The 26,075-nt window shown below is 35.5% G+C and overlaps 1 protein-coding gene across 1 annotated transcript in view; it reads right to left on the reverse strand.

Moving 5' to 3' along the window:
- Positions 1 to 7,627: 7,627 nt before the first annotated feature.
- LOC114336380 (glutamate receptor ionotropic, delta-1) overlaps positions 7,628 to 26,075 on the reverse strand; it is a 75,270-nt gene continuing 56,822 nt past the window's right edge. Inside the window, exons 7-8 of the mRNA XM_050646910.1 lie at positions 16,981 to 17,357; positions 7,628 to 8,019 (exon numbers count right to left, since the gene is read on the reverse strand). Coding sequence (XP_050502867.1) covers positions 7,703 to 8,019; positions 16,981 to 17,357 — 694 coding nt within the window. The 3' untranslated portion in view covers positions 7,628 to 7,702. The remainder of the gene's footprint in view (positions 8,020 to 16,980; positions 17,358 to 26,075) is intronic.

Genomic DNA, 26,075 nt, shown 5'->3' on the forward strand with positions numbered 1-26,075 from the left:
AATAGGTACAACAAATAAATTTGGATCCTCGTCTTCAATTTATTTCAGTATTGCTGAATATGTCATCAGGATCTGGCCTTTTGTGTATTTTAAGTCCATTGATTGCATTTTCTAATTCACTGTGTAAGATTTTTGGGCCGTCCTCACAGGATTCTGATAGATTCGTGCCAACATTCATCATCATCATCACGTAGCGCTACAACCCTGGGTGGATCCTGGCTGACTGTACAACTTTCTTCCAGTTGTTCGGTCTTCCATCAACCTAGGGTCAAATGGGATGTTCATTTTTCGGAGATCTGCTTGGATGTTATTTCTCCATCGCATTCTGGGACGTCCGAGTGGTCTTTTGCCTATAGGAATCTCCTCCCATACCAGTCTTACAAGTCTCTCGTTATGAAGTCTGTGCACGTGGCCTGCCCATCTTAGTCTCTGTGATTTAATTTCTTGGACAATATCGGTGTCATTGTAGAGTTATTTTAATTCGAAGTTGGTTCTGATCCTATACTGGTTTGTGTTAATATCGTGGTGAGGTGCGAACATTTTTCTAAGTATTTTTCGTTCAAAACGTCTGATCTTTTCTTCGTTTGATTTGGTCATGGTCCACGTTTCGCGACCATATGTTAGTACAGGTCTGACGATGGATTTATAGATTTTGATCTTGGAACTATTGTAAGATTTTTTGATTTTATAAGCTTATCCAGTGCGAACATTGGTATCTTACAAAAATTGTGTAATGTAGCCTTCCCAAATTGACATTTTTCTAGTATTTTTGAAAAATGCCTACCCTATTTTTCACGATAGATTGTGCAATATGTCGTTTCTTAAAAATAAATTTTTTGATCGCACTATTAGACGGAGAGGCAGCGCTGAAAAATCTCTTTGAATTTACTAAAGCTAAATTTTTCACAATTGATTACTGTGATTGTGTAGAGAAACATACTGCGGTCGGTCAAGCGAAAGGTAAAACAGGGGTTACTGAGAGAGTATCAAAGTTGCTTTCCTACGAAGGTAATTAAATCCATTTACTAAGGCTGAAAATCAGTATACACATTCTAAATTGATTATAAATAAAAGTTATTATAGTCGGTCAGCTGTATGACGGGACAGAGCCCGTCGGTCGGCCCCAATGAATGTACAGGTTTATTCACTATATTTTGACCCCCTTGTAAACTGCTTTATTTACAGAATTAGAAAAAAATGTAAAATACAAAAGTTATTCGATTTTTTAATTATGATTTTTTGACATATATATCATACTAGTGACGTCATCCATCTGGGCGTGATGACGTAATCGACTATTTTTTTAAATAAGAATAGGGGTCGTGTGCTAGCTCATTTGAAAAGTTATTAAATTCTCTATACAGTACTATAAACATTAAGGTCATTATTTATACAGGGTGTCCAAAAAATATTTTTTAATTATTAATCTAACAATTAATTTCATTACAAACAATTTTTTTGGACACCCTGTATAATTAATCATGTTAATGTTTATATTACTGAATAGGGAATTGAATAACCTTTCAAATGAGCTATCACTAGACCGCTATTCTTATTTAAAAAAAAATAGTCGATTACGTCATCACGCCCAAATGGATGACGTCACTAGTACGATATATATGTCAGAAAATCATAATTTAAAAATCGAATAACTTTTGTATTTTATATTTTTTCTAATTCTGTAAATAAAGCAGTTTACAAGGGGGTCAAAATATAGTGAATAATGTCATACAGCTGACCGACTATAACTTTTATTTATATTTAATTTAGAATGTGTGTACTGATTTTCAGCCTTAGTAAATGGATTTAAAACTTTAAAAAGGGGGTAAACCCTCTAGTTGGCTGTATACCTTCAATATAACAACGTGGAATAAAGTAACACTTCTGTTGTATGTAGGCATAAGAATTTATTAAAAAATCCTTAAAATTTATCCACGAAGGAGTGGAAGTACAAAACGTTTTCGGTCAGACTGACCATCATCAGTGTAAACGTCCATTGTACAAGTAATTGTAACTAGCCACTTCAATGGGTATAAAAACCTCTAAAATACATTATTGTTACATTCTATATTAAAAAGTGGTCGACATTAAGTCGATGTCTTAAGATTTAAAGATCACATGTGAATTTATTTCATCCTTGCTCGAAAATTGCACAAGTACATACCAACTGAACCAAGTTGGTTCGTAACCTCTCACCTGAACACAAGTACATACCTTGTGCAATTTTCGAGCAAGGATGAAATACATTCACATGTGATCTTTACATCTTAAGACATCGACTTAATGTCGACCACTTTTTAATATAGAATGTAACAATAATGTATTTTAGAGGTTTTTATACCTATTGAAGTGGCTGATTACAATTACTGGGATGTTTACTGGGATGTTTGTACACTTGGACGTTTACACTGATGATGGTCAGTCTGACCGAAAACGTTTTGTACTTCCACTCTTTCGTGGATAAATTTTAAGGATTTTTTAATAAATTCATATGCCTACATACAACAGAAGTGTTTACTTCATTCCACGTTGTTAAATGGATTTAATTGCCTTCGTAGGAAAGCAACTTTGATACCCTCTCAGTAACTCCTGTTCTACGTTTCGCTTGACCGACCGCAGTATGTTTCTCTACACAATCACAGTAATCAACTGTGAAAAATCTAGCTTTAGTAAATTCAAAGAGATTTTTCAGCGCTGCCTCTTGGACTATATGAACGATTGATCGTTCATGACTGATTGAACATCATGTTTTTGATGAAGTCCTTTGTACTTATCAGTTAAATGTACTTCCTCAGCCTTTTTTATTTCTGTTTTTATTTTTCTATGAATTTTTTGGTGCTCTGTACTCTGTGGGATTTCCGCCTTCCAGTAGCCTTCTTTTTTCCATCCTTTATAATTTACATTATCAGTTCAGTTATCCATTCCTTAGTTTGCTGTTTTTGGTATAGTCCACAGTAGATCGTCCTTTTTGAAAGATGATTACAAAATTCTTAAAAATGGTCTTAAGTTTGAGCAAGTCTACCACTTTCTGAAAAAGTTGAGAGTGCAAGTTGGACGCGTTTTCGCGTCCCGCGTCATTAACATGTTTACGTTGTCGGACTAACGAAACTAGGCTGTAAATTTGCCGGACAAGGGATCGACAATCTTTATTAATTAAATGTAAGTACTTTCAATTGAAAATTAAGAGTTTTGTAATAAGAAAACTACCTCGCTAGAGTGATATCTTGCGGGTGTCGGACTCCGCGATCGCGCCCTCTTTTTTGTCCGACAAAAATAATTTATTTTTATCTGAAATTTTTCAGAAAGTGGTAGACTTGCTCAACTGAAGCAATTAAAACCATTTTTAAGACTTTTGTAAGCATCTTCCAAAAAGGACGGTGTGGACTAGTACCTATTGGTTGAGTATTTTCGTTTATAATGTTAGTTAAAATTTCTCCAATAATTATGAATTCTCGAATAGGTAGTTTTTTTTTTAAGTTCGATAATTGAAAGTTCAATTTTTCTGAGACCTCTTCTTTGGTCATTGGGTCTTGTAAATTGTTTATGTCTGTTTTAATTGTACAAACTGTTATCTTTTGAGCCTTTAGTTTGATTTCTATCTTGGCTACTATAGGATTGTAATCTGAATTGATATTAGTTCCCGGATTAGTTTCGACTGCTCTGTGGAATCTTTTATGGATAAAAATAAATATACTCAATAGAGTTCCAAACTATATTGATGCTACCATTTCGTTTTGTTGGCAGAACTCGACCAGCCTATCACCCCTGTCATTTCTAACTTCTAGATTATATTCTCACACTACATCAGCGAAGTCTTGTCGGTCATTTGAACGAGTGTGTTAAGGGATTTAACCCTTAGACATTGAAGTTAAAATCCAATGATGTAAAAACAATATTAGCTTATAGCTGTATCAAGTGTTTAACGTTTTGTGAACTTGAAGTCAAATTCTGTTATTATTTAGATAGGTATAAATATGCCGAGGATCGGTATTGATATAGTAATTTGGTAGTAACGTTGATACCTTAAGAGGAAACAGTAGCGATCAACAGGTAGCGAAAACGCGTTCCAAGATTGCGGCTGTAATTTTGAATATTTTTTCGAGATATTTGGCACACGTATTCGTAATATAATAAAGAATGGCGGTACAGAGCCCAATTTGAAAAATATATTAATATGTGGAAATTACTCTGTAATTAAATACAATATTAAAAAAACGAGCCTGTACCGCCATTAAGAAGAACAAAAAATACACTTTCTTCAAATAAACTTTTTTATCCGATGCCTAGATTTTGTGTCATTTTGGAACTACTAAAATGTTTTATTTCATTAGTAGTTCCAAAATGACACAAAATCTAGGCATCGGATAAAAAAGTTTATTTGAAGAAAGTGTATTTTTTGTTCTTCTTAATGGCGGTACAGGCTCGTTTTTTTAATATTGTATTTAATTACAGAGTAATTTCCACATATTAATATATTTTTCAAATCGGGCTCTGTACCGCCATTCTTTATTATAATACGAATACGTGTGCCAAATATCTCGAAAAAATATTCAAAATTACAGCCGCAATCTCGGAACGCGTTTTGGCAACCTGTTGATCGCTACTGTATCACCTTAATGAATCATTGTCATTGTTTAGATTAGTAACTAATAGTTACTAATTAGTTACAAAAGTCAGTAACTAATTAGTAACTAAAATTATGAATTAATTAGTAACAACTGTTGTCCGTTACACCGTTGAATAAATTATAATGAAGTCAGATTGGTGTCGTGTTTATTATACCTATTTAATTAATTAAAGACCAAAGCCACATGATCCCAACAACCAACATATATTTATTTACCACACGAGGATCTGTGGGGTGGCAAAAAATATTCTTTACGTTTTCATTGTAAAACTAATATTTTTCGAGTTATACGCGGTTGAAAGTAACAGTTTTTCGACCAAAAAGTCAACTTTTTTAGAAGGTTTTTTAAGAATAACTCGAAAAATATGCGTTTAATCAAAAAAACTGTAGATATCAGAATTTTATATTCTCGAAACACAAACAAAATCCTTTTTTTTTATAATTTTTTTGCGACCAATATAAACCGAGATACGGCATTTAGATTTTTTCGTCAAATTCATAATTTGAAATATTCAAAGCCAAATAAGGGGAAAACTTTGCATTTTTCGAGAAAAACTATCCAAATCTTTTTTCAAGTATTTAATTAGACCTTTAAAAAAAATTAGTAAAAAGTTTCTATCATAAAAATTGAGCCACATATAATCAAAATAAGGTCGGTACCTACTTTTTTCTACGAAAAAATCAGTGAAAACAATCCCCTAACTACCCTCCTAATTAAAATTGGTTTTCACCCTTCTGTAATTCTTTTTATATATGTATTATCAATACAATTAAGAAGTTTGACTTATTTAAAATGCTTAATTTTAGAAAAATTGGAGTTTAAAGATAAATTGATTTTTTGCAATTTCGTATTTTTCACCTTTCTCTTCAAAATATCTCCGAAAATACTGAAGATACAAAAAAAATCATATATGTAGTACTAAATTGTAGCTTTTTTAATAATTAACATTTCTTTGTGCGTACATTTTGCTTTACAGTGAATATTTAGCGAGTATAGCTGTTTAAAATCTCTATTTACGAGCAAACACCCCCTTATTCGAGCCCTCTAAACTCACCCCACTTAACTAAGGGATCTTACGGAATTTAATTTACATAGTCTTATAGCTATTCAAAAACCGTACAAAATCATTTGTGAAAAAACTTGTTATCACCAAAAATGAAGGAGCTATTTTTATGAAACGAATTTTTTTTTCGAAAAATTCGAATAGCCTGTTTGGGAGTGTACATAATATAGCATTTTCAATGTATATAATACCACAGAACCTGACATCGATCTCGATGAAGATGACTAAAAAACTTTTTGTATTTGTAAATTCGTATTTTTGTGTGTAAATAAATGTTTTTGTACGTAATTCTACTTTTTTTATGTATGGATCTATTAAATTGCAATGTTATTAAGGGTGGGTTTTAAGAGTTGAAATATTATGATATTATATCATAAAGCATAAAACAATCATTATTTAACTAATTAAATCCAAATTTTACCCATATTAAACTTTACAATGCTTTTATATAATTTTTGACAATAAGGGGTAGTTTACACCCCTAAAAATAATCAACGCCCTGGAGCATGATATAGAAAATGAAGAACAGGGTGAGATAATCCTAATCCCAAATTTTTATGCAAATCGATGAAAGTCGAAATCAATCTTTTATGATAAATAAATTTTTTATAGATAGCTCCAAGGGTGGTTTTAAGGATTGAAATATTATGATATTATATCCTAAAGCATAAAACAATCATTTTAACTAATAAAAAACCAAATGTTGACCATATTAAAGTTTAAAATATTATTTTATAATTTTTTACAATTAGGGGTAGTTTTAACCCTTAAAAATCCAAAAGCGTACAACGGCTCGATATAGAAAATAAACTAGAGGACAAATGAGCCTAATCCCAAATTTTTGTACAAATCCATACTGGACGAAAAAATTGCGAGGTTTTACCATTTTCCAGCTTCATTTCCTGATCTAATAGTAGTTTATGCAGATGATATCGTTATAATAGCCCGGGACAAAAGATCATTAATTAAGGCATTCTCTGAAATAGAAAAAGGGCAAAAAGACGAGGACTGGACATAAATATGGAAAAAACAAAGTACATGAACGCAAGCAGATTCAAAAAACAAGACTAACACAAATGATAATAGATAATTACAGATTTGAGGAAGTAGATACATTCAAATACTTGGGAACGATGTTTAGTGGAGATAATGAAAGGATAGACCTGAAACAGAAACTACAAGCAGGAAATAGAGCTTACCACAAAAATAAAAAAATAATAAAAGATAAAAGTTACACAGAAATACAAGGATGTGAATATATAAGACTACCATAAGGCCAGTGGTAATGTATGCCATAGAAACTAACACCCTAACGTTAAAAGAAGAAGAACAGCTGAAAGTGTTTACTATAAAAGTACTAAATGAAAACGAAAGAAGACCCTGGATGAACCACGAAATAGAACAATGGATGGAAGGAGAAAACATTGTGAAAGAAGGAAAAGCGAGAAGAATAAGGTGGTATGGTCATGTAAGTAGATAAAGTTATTACCAACTGGATACCCCCTGAGACTGAGACAAGAGCACGAGGCAGACCAAAAGCAAGATGGAAACATCAAGTCGAAGACGACTTAAGAGTTATGGGAATTCGCAACTGAAAAAAAAGACTGAGAACCGAAATGAGTGGAGAAAAGTAGTGATGGAAACGAAGACAGGCCAGAAGCTTTGAAGAGGCAGATTAGAAGAAAAGTGAACTGATCCCCCATGTCTTAACGGATCATGAAAGTGAAAAACAGCTAAAATTTCCACGGAAGTGTACAGCTTATATACAATGGCACCTAGAGACCATTCAGACGAATAAAAAAATGATATCTTACATACAGATATAAATTATCTAATAGCTACTTGTTTTTACAAAATTTCGGACAATTTGTTTTGAGCATTGTCATAATATTTTGAGAGTTGTATGCATAAAAAAATAGATGCAATGATCGAACAAAGTTTTTATTTATCGTGATAAATTAATAACTAACAAATACAAATAAATATTTATTTACATTTGAAACTAGTCCGGCTATTTAGATTTTTTGACAATTTGCCTAGAATATTTATTAAATTGTGGATTTTTTGCAACTTTAAGATAAAAATAGCAGTTTTCTACAATCAAAGTAATAATTCCAATAATATAGCCGATTATTAAAGCTACTAAAGCTCCAGAGAATTTCTTTAAGTTCATTATTGCTTTGGTGGTACCAGTGTCTTCTATTTGGATTTCTGATGTAAGTACTTTTTGCATAACGTCGTCCATCCACTTTTTGATAAAACCTGCTTCTAATACTCGTCGTATGAATTTGTCCATGCGTGGTTTTAAAGGAGAATTTTTTTGTAATCCTGAAAGTAATTACAAAATAAACATGCCAATAAAGTAGTAAGAAGAGCACAAATTAGAACAGAACTACTGACAATAAATGGACCAAAATTATTACTATAGTCTGTTTTTAAACCTAGAGGAGTAATTCAAATTCCTCGAGCCGTAAAGCTTGTTTGTAATTGGACCTCAGGCAAGTTTACTCCACTGTTATCAAATTTTAATACTAATAACATTTATAAAATTTTGACATTATTGGTATTTCATAGGTTAATTAAGTTATATCAGCAATTTTTTGTATTTTCTGCGTTATTCCTTTAATTTTTAGATTTTTAGTCTGTTTTTATATAAAAAAAACAGTTGTTTTTAGAACTCTTAGAACTGTATTAGTATAATATAATATTTATGGATTACCGTCAAAGGCCAATATGATCAACCAAAAAAGAAGATGTGCCTATTTGGTAATATTTCTAGTGACTTTCTTAGGTGTGAATCTGTCTTTTTAGTTTACTCCTCTTGGTTTAAAAACAAATGTTCTTAGCATATGCGGGTGTCATTGATATTTTGGGGAACACAGTCACCAACGTAAAAGAGACTTTCAATAAATTAGAGGTAGAGCAAAAAACTGGTCTAAGGGTCAATGAAGAGAAAACCAAATATAATATGAGCATTAAGGGACAAAAGAGACGAGATGGAATAGGGCTAAATGTAACTTTGAAAGAGTATAAAGTTTTAAATATTTCGGAGCGACAATCACCGCAGAAGACCATATCAAGGAAGAGATAAAAGGGAGAAACCAAGCATCAAATAGATGTGTATACAGCTTCCACAACACTATTAAATCAAAGAGCCACACGAACATAAAAAATCATGGTATATAGGGAGTGATTAGAATGATGCTCATGTATGGATGTGCGACGTGGACGCTGACAGAGGCAATGGAAAGAAAACTCTGCTCTGGAAAACATCGCTGTTTTGAGAGAAAAATCCTCAGAAAAATACTAACCAATACCGACAGGCCCGGATCTAGAAATTAATAATAGGGGGTCAGACGTACTTTATTGTCCATATTTTATTGTCCAGATTTAGCCATACGACTCAAACTTACTCTAAGGATAAAATTCAGTCGTCTCAGATACCTACGGTATCAAAAGAATTGAGCTCTGGTTGACAAAAAAAATAATAAATAATAAAAGAAATACTTATAGACAAAATATAATAGGGGGGTCCATGGACCCGTTGACCCCCCTCTGTATCCGCGCCTGAATACCGAGGTCAAACAGATGTACAGGGCTAGCGACGTAGTCCAAGAGATTAAATCCCAACGTCTAAGAGGGGCAGGTCTTATCCATAGACTCCCTAATAACCGCCTTGCGGAGCTAATTTTGAAGGAAGAAAGCCCTTAGGACGTCCACAAATGCGATGAAGAGATGACATGGTTAGCCTGAGGTCAGACAGGCGATAATTTACGGCACCGTAAGAGCAGTAAAAGCTGTAAAATGAAGCGGCAGTAGCCGCCGTAAAAAGCATGACCAGACGGAGATGTAAATCACGGCGTGTGCCGCGAGATGTAAATACAGTGTTTTGGTCTTTGTTGTGGCTAGATCAGCTACAAATTTGGACCCAGGTCCATTCGTTTGCGATACACGCCGAAGATAGGCCCGTTCGATGTTGCTGCGCGATATTTTACAGCTCAGTCTGGTCATCCACTACTCTCACCATGGGACCCATTTTTGCGCTTTATTTTACGGTTCTTCGTCATCATCATGCAATCTCTTCTGTCCACTGCTGGATATAGGTCTCTCCCATTTTTCGCCACTCTTCACGATTCTGTGCTTCTTGTTGCCATTTCTTGGATATTCGGTTATTGTCGTCCATCCAGCGTGTTCGTGGTCGTCCTCTGCTGCGTTTGTCTTCTCTTGGGCGCCAGTCAATTAGATTTCTGGTCCATCTTGAGTCTTTCAGTCGCGCTATGTGGCCTGCCCAATTCCATTTCAGCTTGGCTATACGTTCAACGACATCAGTGATACCTGTTCTTTTCCTTAAGTCTTGGTTCCTTACTTTGTCTTTTTTTTGTCACGCCGAGAATCGATCTTTCCATGCGCCTTTGTGCCACTCGCATTTTTATTGCTGTTGTTTTTGTGAGCGTGAGAGTTTCTGCTCCGTATGTCATAATAGGAAGAACGCATTGGTCATTTGTCTTCCGTTTCATAGCTGTCGGGATGTTGCTCTTAAAGATGTCTCTTAGTGAACCATACGCCGCCCAAGCAAGTGTTATTCGTCATTGAAATTCGCAAGTCTGATTGTCCTTGCCTATTCTGATTTCCTGACCGAGATATATGTACTTTTCTGTCAATTCTACCACTTGATTTTGGATGGTTAGGTGTTCGCTGGGAACTAAATTTGTCATAAATTTGGTCTTACTGATGTTCATTTTTAGACCTATTCTTGAAGATACGTTTTCTAATTCTAGTAGCATTTGTTGTGCTTCACCCAGATCTTCGGTAATAAGTACTATATCGTCGGCAAAACGCAGATGATTGAGCATTTCTCCACCTATTTTTATTCCTCTATTTTTCCACTTTAGCATTTTAAAGACGTATTCGAGGACCGCTATAAATAATTTAGGTGAGAGAGTGGACCGCATGACATGCCCAGCCTATAGGGCGTGGGTGTACGGCAGGGGAGGGGAAAGGGAACCCATAAAACATTAAAAGAAACAAAAGCGAAAGGGTGAGAAGTGGTTTCCTGATGAACGGAGGTGGGTCCGTATACAGCCCACCAGTGAAACAGGAAATCACCTTTTATAGGGTAAATTTATCGATTTTAATCATACATATTTTTATTTATTTATTTAATTTATTTGAAAATTTTATCTATACACATTTTATTTATATAAATTTTATTTATATAAAATTTAATTTCACATATAATTTTAAAAAACTTAGTGTGTTGTGTATTGTCCAGTATACCATTTTAATCTTTTATTTATTTATTTACCTATTTATTCATTTTATATTTACACCTTTATTTTATTTATATTTATTGTGTTCAATATATACAAACGGATACGGGTCAACTCTCTAGGGAACTGAACCAAAAATGAACCTCAAGGATCAACCTGGTATAAGGATAATGCAGGTGAACGTGGGCCGCGCAAAACGGGCACACGATCTCGTCCACGCGAAAGCCTGCACGCTAAAAATAGACTTACTCATCGTCCCGGAACCTAACAAAAAAATAACGTCGGACGGTGGCTGGGTGCAGGATACAAACAAAAACGTGGCGGTGCTCTTCAGAAATAAAGATCTTGGTGTGCGTGGCATAGTCAGGGGCGGAAATTATATTCTCATTAAGATGAAGGATTTTTGTCTCCTGGCATGCTACATATCTCCAAACATACCCATCAGAGACTACAAACAAAAAGTAGATGAAATAATGAGCATCGCTACAAGAGAGAAGCAAATAATGATTGTCGGGGACATCAACGCAAAATCTAGGTCATGGGGCTCTCCCATGAATGATGAGAAGGGAGAGTTCTGGAATGAATGGATAGCCCAGGCTAGCCTCCATGTACTCAACAACAACAAACCCACATTCGTAAGAGGGGCTAGCAAATCACATATTGATGTAACCATTGCAACCGAAAGGCTATCCAGACGCATAAAAAATTGGGATGTCCTCGACGAACAGTTATTCACCTACCACTGTTACATAACGTACGAGGTGATGGTTAAAGGGAGGGTTCTAAGAAAACCGATAGGTCGAAGAGAGAAAATATTAAACAAAAACAGGTACCTGTCGGAGATTAAAAAAATCGACGAAGATGCAATTACAGATCTCGGCCAACTTAGGAAGACACTCGCTAATGCCGTTGAGTTGGCCACAGAAAAGACAAAAAATAACGAAAGAACCCCCTATTGGTGGACGGATGAGATAAGAGAACTACGGAAAGTGTGCCTCCGAGCTCGGAGGAATTACACAAGAAGCCAGGGCAACCCCGAGCTCAATGAGATATATAAAACAGCGAAGAGGAATCTAAACAACAAAATAAAGAAAGAGAAAAAGGAAAGGTGGCAGAATCTGATAGACGCGCTAGAAAATGACATATGGGGAGACGCATACAAAATAACAATGAAGTCTCTCAAAATGATCGCCCCATACAGACTAGACGAAGACCAGCGGCGTGAATCTGCGGAACTTCTCTTTCCTGCCAAGGAGGAGCAAGCTTTCTTGAAGATTTTCCCCACGGTAGTGGAGGAGTTTACGGAGGAAGAAATAAAAGCCGCTGGTCAGGAAATCAAATCGGGTAAAGCTCCCGGCCCCGATGGTCTGCCACCCGAGGCACTGAAGATAATAGCAACAGAGAAACCAGGTTTGATCAGAAGAGTATTTAACAATCTACTGCGGAATCAAGAGTTTCCCAGGGAATTAAAGGAAGCAAATCTGGTATTGCTACTCAAGCCTGGGAAACCCCCCGACTCGGCATCCTCCTACAGGCCGATATGCCTTCTAGACTGTCTTGGCAAGTTTTATGAAATTCTTGTGAAGAAGAGGCTGGAAGGGGTATTGGCAAGTGAGAGAGCTCTATCCAGTCAACAATTCGGATTTCGAAAAGGTCGATCAGCAGTAGACGCAGCGATCTGGATTAGAGACGCGGCACAAATAAGTAGAAAGAGGTGGGTGGTACTTGTTCTATTGGACATTAAAAATGCCTTCAACTCGGCGAACTGGGGCCTCATCATCGACAGGATTGTCGAGCTGGGGGCCCCGGATTACATGTCCAATATAATAAAGGACTACCTATCGGAAAGAAGCGTATGCATAACGAAGAAAAATAAGATGAATATGACTGCTGGAGTACCCCAAGGGTCAGTCCTGGGACCCACATTATGGAACATATTATACAATGGGGTACTAGAGGTAAATAGAACACTAGGAGTAAGGGCAATAGCATACGCAGACGACCTAGCCCTACTAATCGAGGACGACACGAATCGGGGCATCATACATAAAGTAAACACAGCAATAGAAAAAACCGCGAAATGGATAGAGAACAACGATTTAAAATTGGCAGTAGAAAAGACTGAGATAATTATCTTGAGGGGACGGCGGGATCGAAAAGACATTAATTTTCGGTTCAGAGGCTCCGAACTAAAACCCCAGAAAACAGTTAAGTATTTGGGAATAATCTTCGACGACAGAAGGTCATTCGGCCCACATATACATGAAGCATGTCGGAAAGCGGAGGCAAGGACCTCAGTCCTACAAAAATTAATGCCGAATATAGGAGGCCCTGGATCACACAAACGGGCAGTAATGCTACAATCCATTATGTCAATAATATTATACGGGGCTCCAGTATGGCACGAAGTTGTAAATAAAGCCAAATACAGAGACATGCTTCTCAGAGCACAAAGAAAACCCCTGATCAGAGTGTGCAGCGCGTACAGAACCGTATCAACCGTTGCTCTACAGGTAGTGGCCGGAGCTGTGCCGGTGCACATTCTGACAGAGGAGAGGGTACGAATGCATCGAAGGGGTAACGGAGCTATAAGTTCAGGACCAGAAGAAAGAAGAAGAAGCCTGGAAAGTTGGCAGGATCAGTGGTCAAGAGAAACAGGCAAAGCCGCCTGGACGAGGACCCTTATCCCTGATGTAGTGAGGTGGTATGAATGCAGACACAGGCGCGTTAACTATTATTTCACACAATTTTTGACGGGCCATGGATCCTTTCGGGCATATACATATCGTATAAGAAAGACTGAGGACGATCTGTGTACCGAGTGTGGAGTGGTAGATGACGCGTACCACGTGATATTCGTATGCCCTGTATATCATGCAGGGCGAACCTCGCTGCAGCTGAGGATGGGGTCCCCTCTGGGTGAGCCCCAAGAATTAATGCATAAAGCCATTATGAATGAAAAAATGTTTGACTTGATCATTGGATTTGTCACTGAAACGATGAAGCATAAGGAAGAAAGAGAGAGGAGACTCCAACAAAGATAATCTGTTTGTATTTCTTTTGAACATGTGTCGTTTTGCACCGACCGGGGTGGGCAGTCAATATACAACTCCCACTTCTGCCGGGGCAGTGTCCTTTAAAATAAAAGGATTTTTAATCCTAGTGTTAGTAAATGTTAGATGTTTTGTTTTTCATGTGTTTATATCTTATGTTGTGAGTGTATAGATGAATGGGCCACTCCTACAGGGGGTGGGGAATGAAAGTTTAGTTGTTCTCACTGGCTGTTTAGTAATTCTTTGCCAGTTTACGGTGGATGGGATGATAGCGTGGTCGCGCCTCCTCACCCATTATCATGCAGATAGGTCGGTTGCCTTACGGACCCTGGCTGGCTGCATGCGTGGATGGGGTGGCGAAACCGGGTTGTCATGACAGTCACAGAGCGCACGCAGAGAGTGCTAGATGGGGTGACGAGCAAAGCTGGTGGGTCAGAGCTATGCCCGCTAAGGTCGGTTCCTGGCCCGCCGGTTGGAGAAAGAGGAGGTGAGTTTAGTTGGTAGGCGGCTTGCTACGGTTAGGCGTAGAGAGTTGAATCCAACACACCTGGGACACCTTCCCAGAAGTCTTTAGAAGATTCTCACCTCCCAAAAAAAAAAAAAAAAAAAAAAAAAAAGGTGAGAGAGTGTCGCCTTGTCTCACACCACGCTTGATATGAATTTCTCTGGTAGTATCATGTAGTTTTACACGCATTGTGGAGTTTTGGTATAATGTTTGCACTAACTTTGTAAACCGGTGATCTATTCTACTATTGTTCAGAGCAGTTATAATGCTGTCGAAGTTATAATTCCACAGTGTCGAAGGCTTTGTGAAAGTCTACGAAGATAAATACCAGTGTTCTGATATATTCTATCGACTTTTCTATTAAGGTTTTTACTGTTTGTAGGTGATCGTTTGTTCCTAATTTTGAGCGGAATCCAGCTTGTTCTCGGGGTTGGTAGAAATCTAACTTTTTTCTAGTCTTGTCGTAATTATTCGGGTAAACATTTTATAGATGTGGTTCAATAAGCTGATTGGTCTATAGTTTTCTAGGTGCGCCTTGTCTCCTTTCTTGTGTAGTAAAATTGTTACTGCATTGTTCCATGTTTCCGGTATGCAACAATATGTTAGACAAAGGTTAAACAAAATTTTTATTTGGTTGAGAAGGGCACGTCCACCCATCTTTCTAGCTTGTATTACGACTCCATCTTCTCCTGGCGTTTTGTTGTTTTTCATCTTTTTCATTGCGATTTGGATTTCGCTTAGTGTGATCTCTGGCATGAGCTCTGAACCCTGGTTGATAATTTTGCGTGATGCAGCGGCTTCCAAATTTTTTTGGTCTTCTCTTTGGCTTGTGTATAGTTCTTGATATAAGTCTTCAACTATGTGTAGTAGTTTTTTGTTCTTCTCTATTTGACGTGGGGACTCCTTCTTTGTTCTTTAGTTTATATATTTCGCATTTTCCATTGCTTAGCCGTCTTCTCAGGACTTTCAGACTTTTATTCTCTTTTATAGTTCGCTGGACTTTTTCATTCTTAAATTTTTCCTTATAGCTTTTGATACTTCTTTGTTTATTTTTCGCAGTTCTTCTTCGTCAATGCTTTCGTTTCCTTTGATTTTTCTTCTAGTCTCCATTAGTTGCGTTGTTTCAATAGTTATTTTTTCGTCATGGCGTCTTTTAGGGCAGCATTTTACTTGAGCCTCTCGAATAATAGCTTCTACGATATTTTCGTTCAGGGCATTTACATTATTCATGCATTCATTTTGTTGTAGGATTTTATTGATATTGCCTTGGTATTCATTTAAATTCGTTGGGTCGTTCCATATTGGGTTGGCTTTCTTCCTAATCATTCTGGATCTTTCTGTTATTAAGTCTAATTTTAGTTTGGCTCTTACCATTCTATGATCGCTGCCTGTGGAAAAGCTATTAAGGACTGTGACACCGTTGAATATATATTTTTTGTCACTGATTATGTAGTCTATCTCGTTTCTGGTCTTACCATCTGGCCTTTTCCACGTCCATCTTCTGTGATCTTTTTTAGAGAAGAAACTATTCATCTGGTATAGATTTTGTTGTAATAGAAATTCTAGTAGTGTTTGGCCACGCTCGTTTCTGCCTTTGGATCCAAATTTACCTAGTTCTGTTTCCTGTTCATCCTGCTTTAGACCGATCTTTGCGTTAAAGTCGCCGCATATAATCGTGTAATGTGTTGGTGTTTCTTTCAGTGCCGTTGAGATGTCATCGTAGAAGTCTTCAATCTCCTCATCCGGATGGTCCGTTGTTGGTGCGTATACCTGAATAATCTTTATTTTATACCTTCGGTTTAGCTTTACGATTAAATAGGCTACTCTTGTGGATATACTTCTTGTAATCACTATGTCATCTGCAAATCTTTTGTGTATGAAGAATCCGACTCCCCTGATTGATTCGGATTCACTGCCTATACTATAAAATATATGCCCTGATTTTAGTGTTATCAGGTTTTCTCCATGTCGTCTTACTTCACTAACTCCAATGATATCCCATTTTAATTTTGACATCTCGATTTCCTTTTCGATCAAGATGTGGAAATCGAGAATCGAGATTACGGTTCTTATGGCGCCGTAAATTATTGCGTGTCTGGCTAAGGTCACACGGGCGATAATTTACGGCGCCGTAAGAGCAGTAAACCTGACGAGGCATTGGTTGACTAACTCCTATTTCATCTAGAATTGGTGGAGGAGTTAGTCAACCAATGGGTTTACTGCTCTTACGGCGCCGTAAATTATCGCCCGTGTGGACTTTTGCTAGGCTTACATCTCAGATTTAAGATCCAGGCAGCAATGGGGCTACCTAGACTGACCCAACTATTATGGACGACCGTTGGGAGGGAAGCGAGTTGCATAGACAGCCAAGACCCACCCTGGGTTCTAGTGCTACGAGAAGAAGAAGTGCTATGAATATTTATTAAGATAATAACTACAAGTAATAAAATTAGCCGCTTACCTATGGATACAGGCATATTAATTATACAATCTTTCATAATATGTAAAGTTCGATCATCTTTTATCACGTTTTCGTTCATCGGCTTACTAACATTCGTTGTCGTTGTCAAATTATCAGATGAACTAAACATATTTTGATATCTTTGTTGTCGCTTTACTAAAGCTTCTTTTAAGAAATATGTATTTTCGTAAAAAGCGAACGACGCCTCTGCCACTCTGTCTACGGCATCCTCTGAATCATTCACTGTTACAAAATTTTTCGAGATTATTTCCAGTGACGGGTCAGTGGATTTTTTAAAGAATTCCTTATTTATTTCGCCCCAACCACCATATGTCAACCGACTTTCGACCAGTTCCTCCACTGTGTCTATTTTCACTCTAAAATAAGAAACGTAAGCTTTATAGGTAGCATATAACTTATGACACGTCTTTGGGATTATTAAGTTAATTCCCCCTGCAGCTTTGATGTTACTCAAGTAAATAAGCACTAATTTTTGTGATAAAAATTTGGATATATTATTTATTCTGTTTTCCATTCTTTTATTTGTCACCCACGTCTCTGAGCCTTACAGTGAGCAGCTTTTTACTATTGCGTTAAATATTTCTTGTGTATGAAATAAAAATACACCTACTCACAATCACTTTTATTTGCCCCAGGTGACCGGTTTCGCTTTCCACAATATGCGAAGCATCATAAGGTCTCGGTACAGTAAACTTAAATAATGCCGAGACAAGGAATGATTCTAAAGCCGGCCACTCACGGTACTGTGGTGTCGTTCGACAAAACCGTCGATGATATCAATTCTGCAGTACTGCAGCAGACATGTCAGTGTCTCTGTGGTAAAATTGTAACGATTTTGTTGGATGCACGGTCACACACGATCAAAATTTTTGTCAATTATAATTCGACAAAACTGAAGGACCCGCAGTATCGTGAGTAGCCGGCTTACATGTATGTACCGGGTGTCCCAATAAGAATGGATCTCGGCCATATCTGAGGAACCGTTTATAGTACAACTTTGAGAAAAAAATATTTATGACAAAAGTTGCCTCGGAAAAAGCCTGGAAATTATTTTCATAATTGTAGGTTCGACGCTAGAGGGCGTATTTGAATATCAAAAATTAAAATATCAAAATTTTACAAAATTTGCCTAACGAAAGGTCACTGGAAATCCAATCATCGTATTTTTCATAAATTCCTGCGCATATTTGATTTCACAAGTTTAAGTCTACCTTTGCAAATAAGAGGTGGGGGTGAGTGGGAACCTTGTTATGAAAAAATGGCTTAAGTTCGGTTCTGCTAAATCGAATTTTGCAAACTTGGTCTTGTTGAAAACAGCTCTTTTTCGTCAATGTAATAGTTATAATTTCGAAACAGCCTATTAAGTAATATACCTGCTAGGAGGCATTTTTTAATTATTTTCAGAAATCTAGTTTTCTTTGGAAAATATTAAATACAAGTATGCATTTTTAATCCTGTATTACAAAATTAGATCAAATTAGCAACAGAATAGCGAAAACCGTATGTCGATACCTTTTTCCTGTCTCGAGATATCTTAAGATACGTGTAAATTTTATACCTAACCGTTACTGTCACCGGTAAACGAAGTTAAGGAAAGGTAGTTTGCTGTGGAAAAAACAAAGAACTATTTTTTAGATGTCAAATTAAATGATGTATTAATTAAAACAACAAGGGGACCAACAACACTATAAAATATAACAAAGAAATAAAAACAACTACTTAGTGACGACTTAAATGTTCAAATTATGGCCCATAATTTTCGATGCAAGTATTTACTCTTTAAGAGTATATTGAACAGCAGTCTCAATTTCTGCTCTCGCAATACTTTGCATGGCGTTTCCTACTCTCTGGATCATGTTGTCTCGAGTAGTGGGCCTAGCGGCAAGGCCTTTAATCCGCCCCCATAAATAAAAGTCTAAAACAGTTAAATATGGTGATCTGGCTAGCCAAAAAATAGGCTTCCATGTCCTATTCATCTATCAACGAATGACTCATCTAAAAAATCTCTTACTACTCTGGAAAAATGTGCGGGACAACCATCGTGGTGAAACAACATGGACCTATGAACTGCTAGCGGTACATCTTCCAGAACAAGAGGCAATTCATTTCTTAAAAAATAGATAGCGTTCGCCAATAATAGCATTACCGAAAAGAAAGGGTCCAATTATCTGACTATCACCCGATTTAACTGTTTGGTGTGAGGACGGTTTGGTATTTCACTTTTATTTAGGTATGGGGACGGATTGAAGACCTTGTTGTTGCAGCTAGGCCTACTCGAGAAAAAATGATGTAGAGAATACGAAACCCCATTCAAACATTCAAAGTATATCGAGAGCAGAGATTAAGGGAGCGTTCAAGTATTAGGTAACGCGATTTTTGAAGATTTTAATCCCCCCTACGTAACGCACTCTTATGGGAGTTTAACTATTGCGTAACGCAATTCTTGAAGATTTTTGACCCCCCCCCCACCTGCGTTACGTAATACTTGAACAGTCCCTAAGACTGCTGTTCAATCTACTCTTGAAAGAGTTAATGCTTGAATAAAAAATGATGGGCAATAATTTGAACATTTAAGTCGTCACTAAGTAGTTGTTTTTATTTCTTTGTTATATTTTATAGTGTTGTTTGTCTTATTGTTGTTTTAGTTAATCATATACGTTGAGATAAGAAAATGTTTCTTTATTTTTTCCACAGCACACTACCTTTCCAACTTCGTTTACCGGTGACAGTAACGGTTAGGTTTAAAATTTACACGTTTCTTAAGATATCTCGAGACAGAAAAAAGGTATCGACATGCGGTTTTCGCTATTCTGTTGCTAATTTGATCTAATTTTGTAATACAGGATTAAAATTGCATACCTGTATTTAATATTTTCCAAAGAAAACTAGATTTCTGAAAATAATTAAATAACGCCTCCTAGCTGGCATATTACTTAATAGGTTGTTACGAAATTATAACTCTTACATTGACGAAAAAGAGCTGTTTTCAACAAGACCAAGTTTGCAAAATTTGATTTAGCAGAACTGGACTTACAGTCATTTTTTCATAACAAGGTACCCACTCACCCCCACCTCTTATTTGCAAAGCTAGACTTAAACTTGTGAAATCAAATATGCGCAGAATTTTATGAAGAATACGATGATCGAATTTACAGTGCCCTTTCATTAGGCAAATTTTGTAAAATTTTGATTTTTTAATTTTCGATATTCAATTACGCCCTCTAGCGGTGAAACTACAATTATGAAAGTAATTTCCAGGCTTTTCCCGAGGCAACTTTTGTTATAAATATTTTTTCTCAAAGCTGTAGTATAAACGGTTCCTGAGATATGGCCGAGAGCCATTCTTATTGGGACACCCGGTACATAATAGCAATAGCCCCGTTATTGCTAATTGAGAACGAGAACTAATGAATTTCTTAACTGCATTGAATAACAAGTATTGGGAAAGCGCTTGAGGAGAGAAGAGAAGAGTAAAGGTCGCGGCAGATTATCATGCACGCATCGTTTCCAGCACGTAGCGCAGTCTCCGAAAAACCTGATTTTACAAAGAGGTGTCTGATACGATACGTTCCAGATAGTGTGATACGTTCCAGATAGTGTGAATTGTTCATATTTAAAACCATTAAAATCAATATTTTTCGGAAACTAAACGCTACGTGCTGGAAACGATTCGAGCATGATAATATGCCGCGAGCTTAATTCTAACAAACGAGTGCTCGATTGTTTATTTGTTGAGGAATAAAAATTGTGATGTTATATAATTAGATTTTATTTATTTTTGTTATGGCAGAATTCTATTTATTATTATACCTATGATATTAATTTAATATTAATATCATAGGTATAATAATAATCCCTGTAGCGATTTAAACGGCAGCCATTTTTGTATTTATAATGTATTAGGTATTGTATAGTATCCAAAAACTCCATTTGCAACCTGGCTGGTCAAGTGTCCCGACAAAAACCTTATTTCTCTGGACTATTACTTCATTTACTTTGTTTATAGTACAGGGCGCATCTGCCTTGAGATGGACGTTGAGAGGTGACTCAAATTTTTTTGCAGAAATTGCTTGAAAATAAATCAAATAATAATATTTGAGTTATTCTCCCTCTCAAAAAGGTCCGGAACATTGTCATTCATTTGCAATTTGCAAAATTAAAATCGATTAATTACCACGGCGTCAGGAAATTTTTTAAATAAACATTAATTTTTGGTGCTACGCGCAGGACAGCGGTGTTCGATTCACACAAGTTGATTTCCACCAAAATTTCTTCCAATCTTTATCTAATATATTATTTTCTTACTCTATATTTTGTTGTATTTTAATATTTTAATTCCACAAAAATCAAACTTATTTTATTGTTGTTTGTGAAATATTGTTTAAACAATTGCATATATTTAAAAATAATAAACTCTTATTCTCTAAGTTAAAATATATGAACAAAGAAAGTTTTTGCTAATAAAAGTGTTATTTCAAAGGATAGAGTATGTGTTTTTATTTTGCAATAAACAAATTTATTTATTTACATCGAAATGTAATAAAAATTAAAATGTATCAACCATTATCAAAGGTCATTGGAATGACAAATCAGAGCAAACTATCCGCTGTCCTGCGCGTAGCACCAATAATTAATGTTTATTTAAAAAAATTCCTGACGCCGTGGTGTTAATCGATTTTAATTCTGCAAAATTGCAAATGAAAGGTACAGTACATTTCTATAAGCAAAAAAAATTCAACTTGATATCTGCTTTATTTTCAGTCCTGTAACATTTTGAAAAAATGAATTTTTTTGCGAAAGCTGGATTGCGAAATTTATTTTGCAAAATCTATTGAACCGATCTTAATGAAATTTACCGTATTATTTTCTGTATCATAAAGTTTTTCTGGGTGAAATATGAAGGTCCTAAGTGTAGTGTGTAATAAATGGTTTAAAAACGTAAAATGCGAATACTTGTTTTTGTATGGTTTTTTCGCAATCATTGCTATTTTGTAACAAGGGTGACTATTTTTTAAATTTTTAACCAATTCTATATTGTAGGAAATTTATATACCCAACTTTTATGTCAGTACAACTTTTCTCGGAAATCAATACGAGAAGTTATAATCAAAAAACGAAGAAAAAAATCGAATTTTTCCTTAATTTTTTGACATTTTGATTATTTAAACAATGTTCCGGACCTTTTTGAGAGGGAGGATAACTCAAATATTATTATTTGATTTATTTTCAAGCAATTTCTGCAAAAAAATTTGAGTCACCTCTCAACGTCCAAATGTACTAATATTTTTACAGATGCGCCCTGGTCTATTATTAGTTGCTGTAAACTGTTCAAACTGTCTGCAAAAATAACGGTGTCATCTGCATAGCGGATGTTGTTCAGTCGTTCTCCATTTAGGAGTATTCCATGTTCGCAATTTTCCAAGGTTTCACTAAATATTTCCTCTGAATAAAGGTTAAATAATATAGATGAAAGTATACATCCTTGTCTAACGCCTCGTAAAATCTAGATCGCTTCCGTTGATTCATCTCCAAGATTTGTTCTTATTGTAGCTGAATGGTTCCAGTATAAATTTTGTATTAAACGCCAGCCTTTTTATTACTTAAATGAATATATACTCTAAAATAAAACAAACACAAACTGGAATCCGATCAGTTCATATAATACAATCTTGAAAAAATCGAACGATAGTTTAGGTATATCAGCCTACAAAAAAGTTGTTTGAAGCAATGTAAATACCACCGTCCATTGAAATATTATATTTCAGACCTATAATATTTACAAAAATCATTTAATTTTTATGACTAAGAAGAAATTTCTTAGATGTGGCAACAGAGCGCTGTGTAAAATAGAAACTGTACTTACAATTTTGGCCAAAACCGTTGAGTTTACTAATAAAATCGTCGAATTCGCTGGTGGCAGCAGTAGTCGAGTCATGTATTTTTCACACTTTTTCAGTTTGTAAGAGACGGAAGATCGTATTCGCGTTTTTGAAAGAACGATAGAGAGTCGGCACTCTGTGCCTCATTTTTCACTGAAGGATGGGATATCTTCCATATTACATAATATTTCAATCAACGATTAAACATACAAAAGAAAAGATAATTTTGGCGATATTCGATACATGAATAATAAACCGACGTTCGTGAGAGTTAATTATAAGTCGCATTTATTTCTCAACGCGAAATGTAAAAGGAAGGAGGTATCTGGCTCAACACGCCAGATGGCAAAATATGTAATGATGACTATGTTCAACATCGCCGTTAGATAGGAGAGGGATTTGTCGATTTCGCTCAGCTCGCCAAATCAACGGGATTCGAAAGGTTTCGGAATACGTCCAGCGCACCTATCCCGACGGTTAGTTATTCTCCGTTTAGCACAGAAAATGCTCTAATGGATTTCTGTTCGGTCTTTTATTCTGCCAGAGACGGTATAAGAACACGTTTTGTTTAATATACAGGGTGAGGAAGATAAACGACCTATTAGAAATATCTCGAGAACTGAAGACAATAGAGCCATGAAAATTGGAATGAAGGGGTTTTGAAGAGTGATCTATTTAATGAAAGTATTTGCATTTATCAGCTACTTCCGGTTATACCGGAAGTTGCTCATAACTTCGTTTTTTTAATGGGACACCCTGTATATTTTTACATTTTTGGATTCTTCTCGATGTATTCTTTCTTAAACTATGAGGTTTTGTAATGTTATGTAGGGTAGTTTAAAAGATAATTACGTTTATTTTCTTAATTTCGTAGCAACATTCACACCTTGTAAAATTGTAGTAGTTTGACAACAAAAACTCTATTTATGTTCAAATGATTTTTATTATTGTCTACTATTGTTTAGAATTGTTAGTACATATAGCTAAATTTTTAATTTTGGTATACAGGGTTGGTCGAAACTCCAAATGAGTATTTTCTGAATTTTGTTAAATAGAACATTAAATAATACCCCGTATTTTAACATTGTAGTGAAATGATATTTTATGGTACTTTTTTATTTCTTAAACATTCCCTATACCTAACTAGGAAGGCTTTTATGACTTGGAAACCAGTTTTATGTAACAGAAACCTGTCGATGAATATTCGAAAGAAGGTCCTGAAATGTTATGTGTGGTTTATTTTATTGTATGGTTGTGAGACATGGACGTTAAAAACCACAATGCTAAACAAAATAGAAGCATTCGAATTGTGGTGCTATCGACGAATCCTAAAGATATCGTGGGTTTCGCACACTTCCAATGAAGATGTTCTTCAAATGATGAATTCAGAACGTCTGCTCATAAGCATCATGAAAAGGAGAAAAACAGAATACTTCGGCCATATAGTTCGAGGACCTAAATACCATCTGCTTCGCCTTATAATACAAGAAAAAGTGGAGGGAAAGAGATGGATTGGTCGAAAGAAACTTTCATGGTTGCGTAATATTAGACAATGGTGTGGCTGCACAGTAGAAGAATTATTTCGCGCAGCAGCCGATAGAGAGGTTTCAGGAAATTGTAAACATGATGACGGCCAACGTCTGAATACAGACACGGCACCTAAAGAAGAAGAAGATACCTAACTGTTTTAATTTGTGTGTTATTGGTGATTCAAGCCAAATTAATTACAACAAAAATTACGTGAAATTGTATTAGGTTGGCCGTGAAAATAATTACAAAAATTTTTCGGAAATAATTACATATTAATCTAGACTGATGATATATTACTTATCAAAATACCTACGTAGTTAAGATTGTTGGTGCGATTAACAATTAAGCACAAATTAAAGCAGTTAGTTATAGGAAATGCTTAAGAAATAAAAAGTACCATAAAATATCATTTCATTAGAATACTAAAATACAGAGTGTTCCATTTAAGAAAACTCATAAAATATTCATTCCGAGTTTTGACCAACCCTGTATACTGAAATTTAACCATATTATAGTAGACTATATTAAAAACCATTCGAAAATAAATAAATACCTGGAGTTTTTGATGTCAAACTACTACAATTCTACATGGTGTGTCTACAACACCTCATATTTTAAGAAAGAAGACATCGAGGAGAATCCAAAAATGTAAAAATATACAATGTGTCCGCTTAAAAAAATGAAGTTATATACAACTTCCGGTATAACCGGAAGTAGCAAATAGATGAAAATATTTTCATTAAATAGATCACTCTTCAAAACCCCTTCATTCCAATGTTCATGATTCTGTTGCCTTTAGTTCTCGAGATATTTCTAATAGGCCGTTTATCTGCCTCACCCTATGTATTTAGGCGTAACCTAGACGATACAAGTATATTATCGTCACAACTAAGGCTAGCTCCTCATTAATCGACGATATCTTTGTGGAGTCAGATAGAGTTAAAATTGAAATGATATAAATTGAAAATTAATAATTGAACTATTTCACAAAGTTTTCAAAGTTACCCTGAATTAAATAAAGTTGACAAAAACAGAGACTTAACAAAAGCACAGGACAAGACATAAACATATAAAAGGGGGACTTTGAAAGTAGTGCACTACATTATACAGAGAGAGTCTGTAATTTGGAATAAATTCAATATCTCAAATACCAATTGTTTTTTTGAAAAATGCTCAGACACGTCGATTAGTATTTCAAACTGTCCTTTTTATCATACAATAATAATGTATACAGGGTGTCCCCATTTAGAGATATGACATCATCGTTGATTTTCTTAAATGGCAACACTGTCATTTTAATAGCTATTTTGATAGGGTGTGTAAAGTTATATACAACTGCAAAATTTCAAATTTTTATTCCCTACCATTTACAAGATAATAAAAAATAACAAAGTTGTGAAAAACAAGTAATCAAAAAATAATTGAATTTAATTATTTCAATTAAGCAAATGCTCATAACGTTGCCCATTGACAATTTGACAATAATTGAGGGCAACATTATGAGTATTTGCTTAATTGAAATAATTAAATTCAATTATTATATTGTTTGATTACTTGTTTTTCATAACTTTGTTATTTTTTATTATCTTGTAAATGGTAGGCAACAAAAATTTGAAATTTTGCAGTTGTGTGTAACTTTAAACACCCTATCAAAATAGCTATCAA

The sequence above is a fragment of the Diabrotica virgifera genome, chromosome 3 (assembly GCF_917563875.1).
Source record: "Diabrotica virgifera virgifera chromosome 3, PGI_DIABVI_V3a".
Lineage (NCBI taxonomy): Eukaryota > Metazoa > Arthropoda > Insecta > Coleoptera > Chrysomelidae > Diabrotica > Diabrotica virgifera.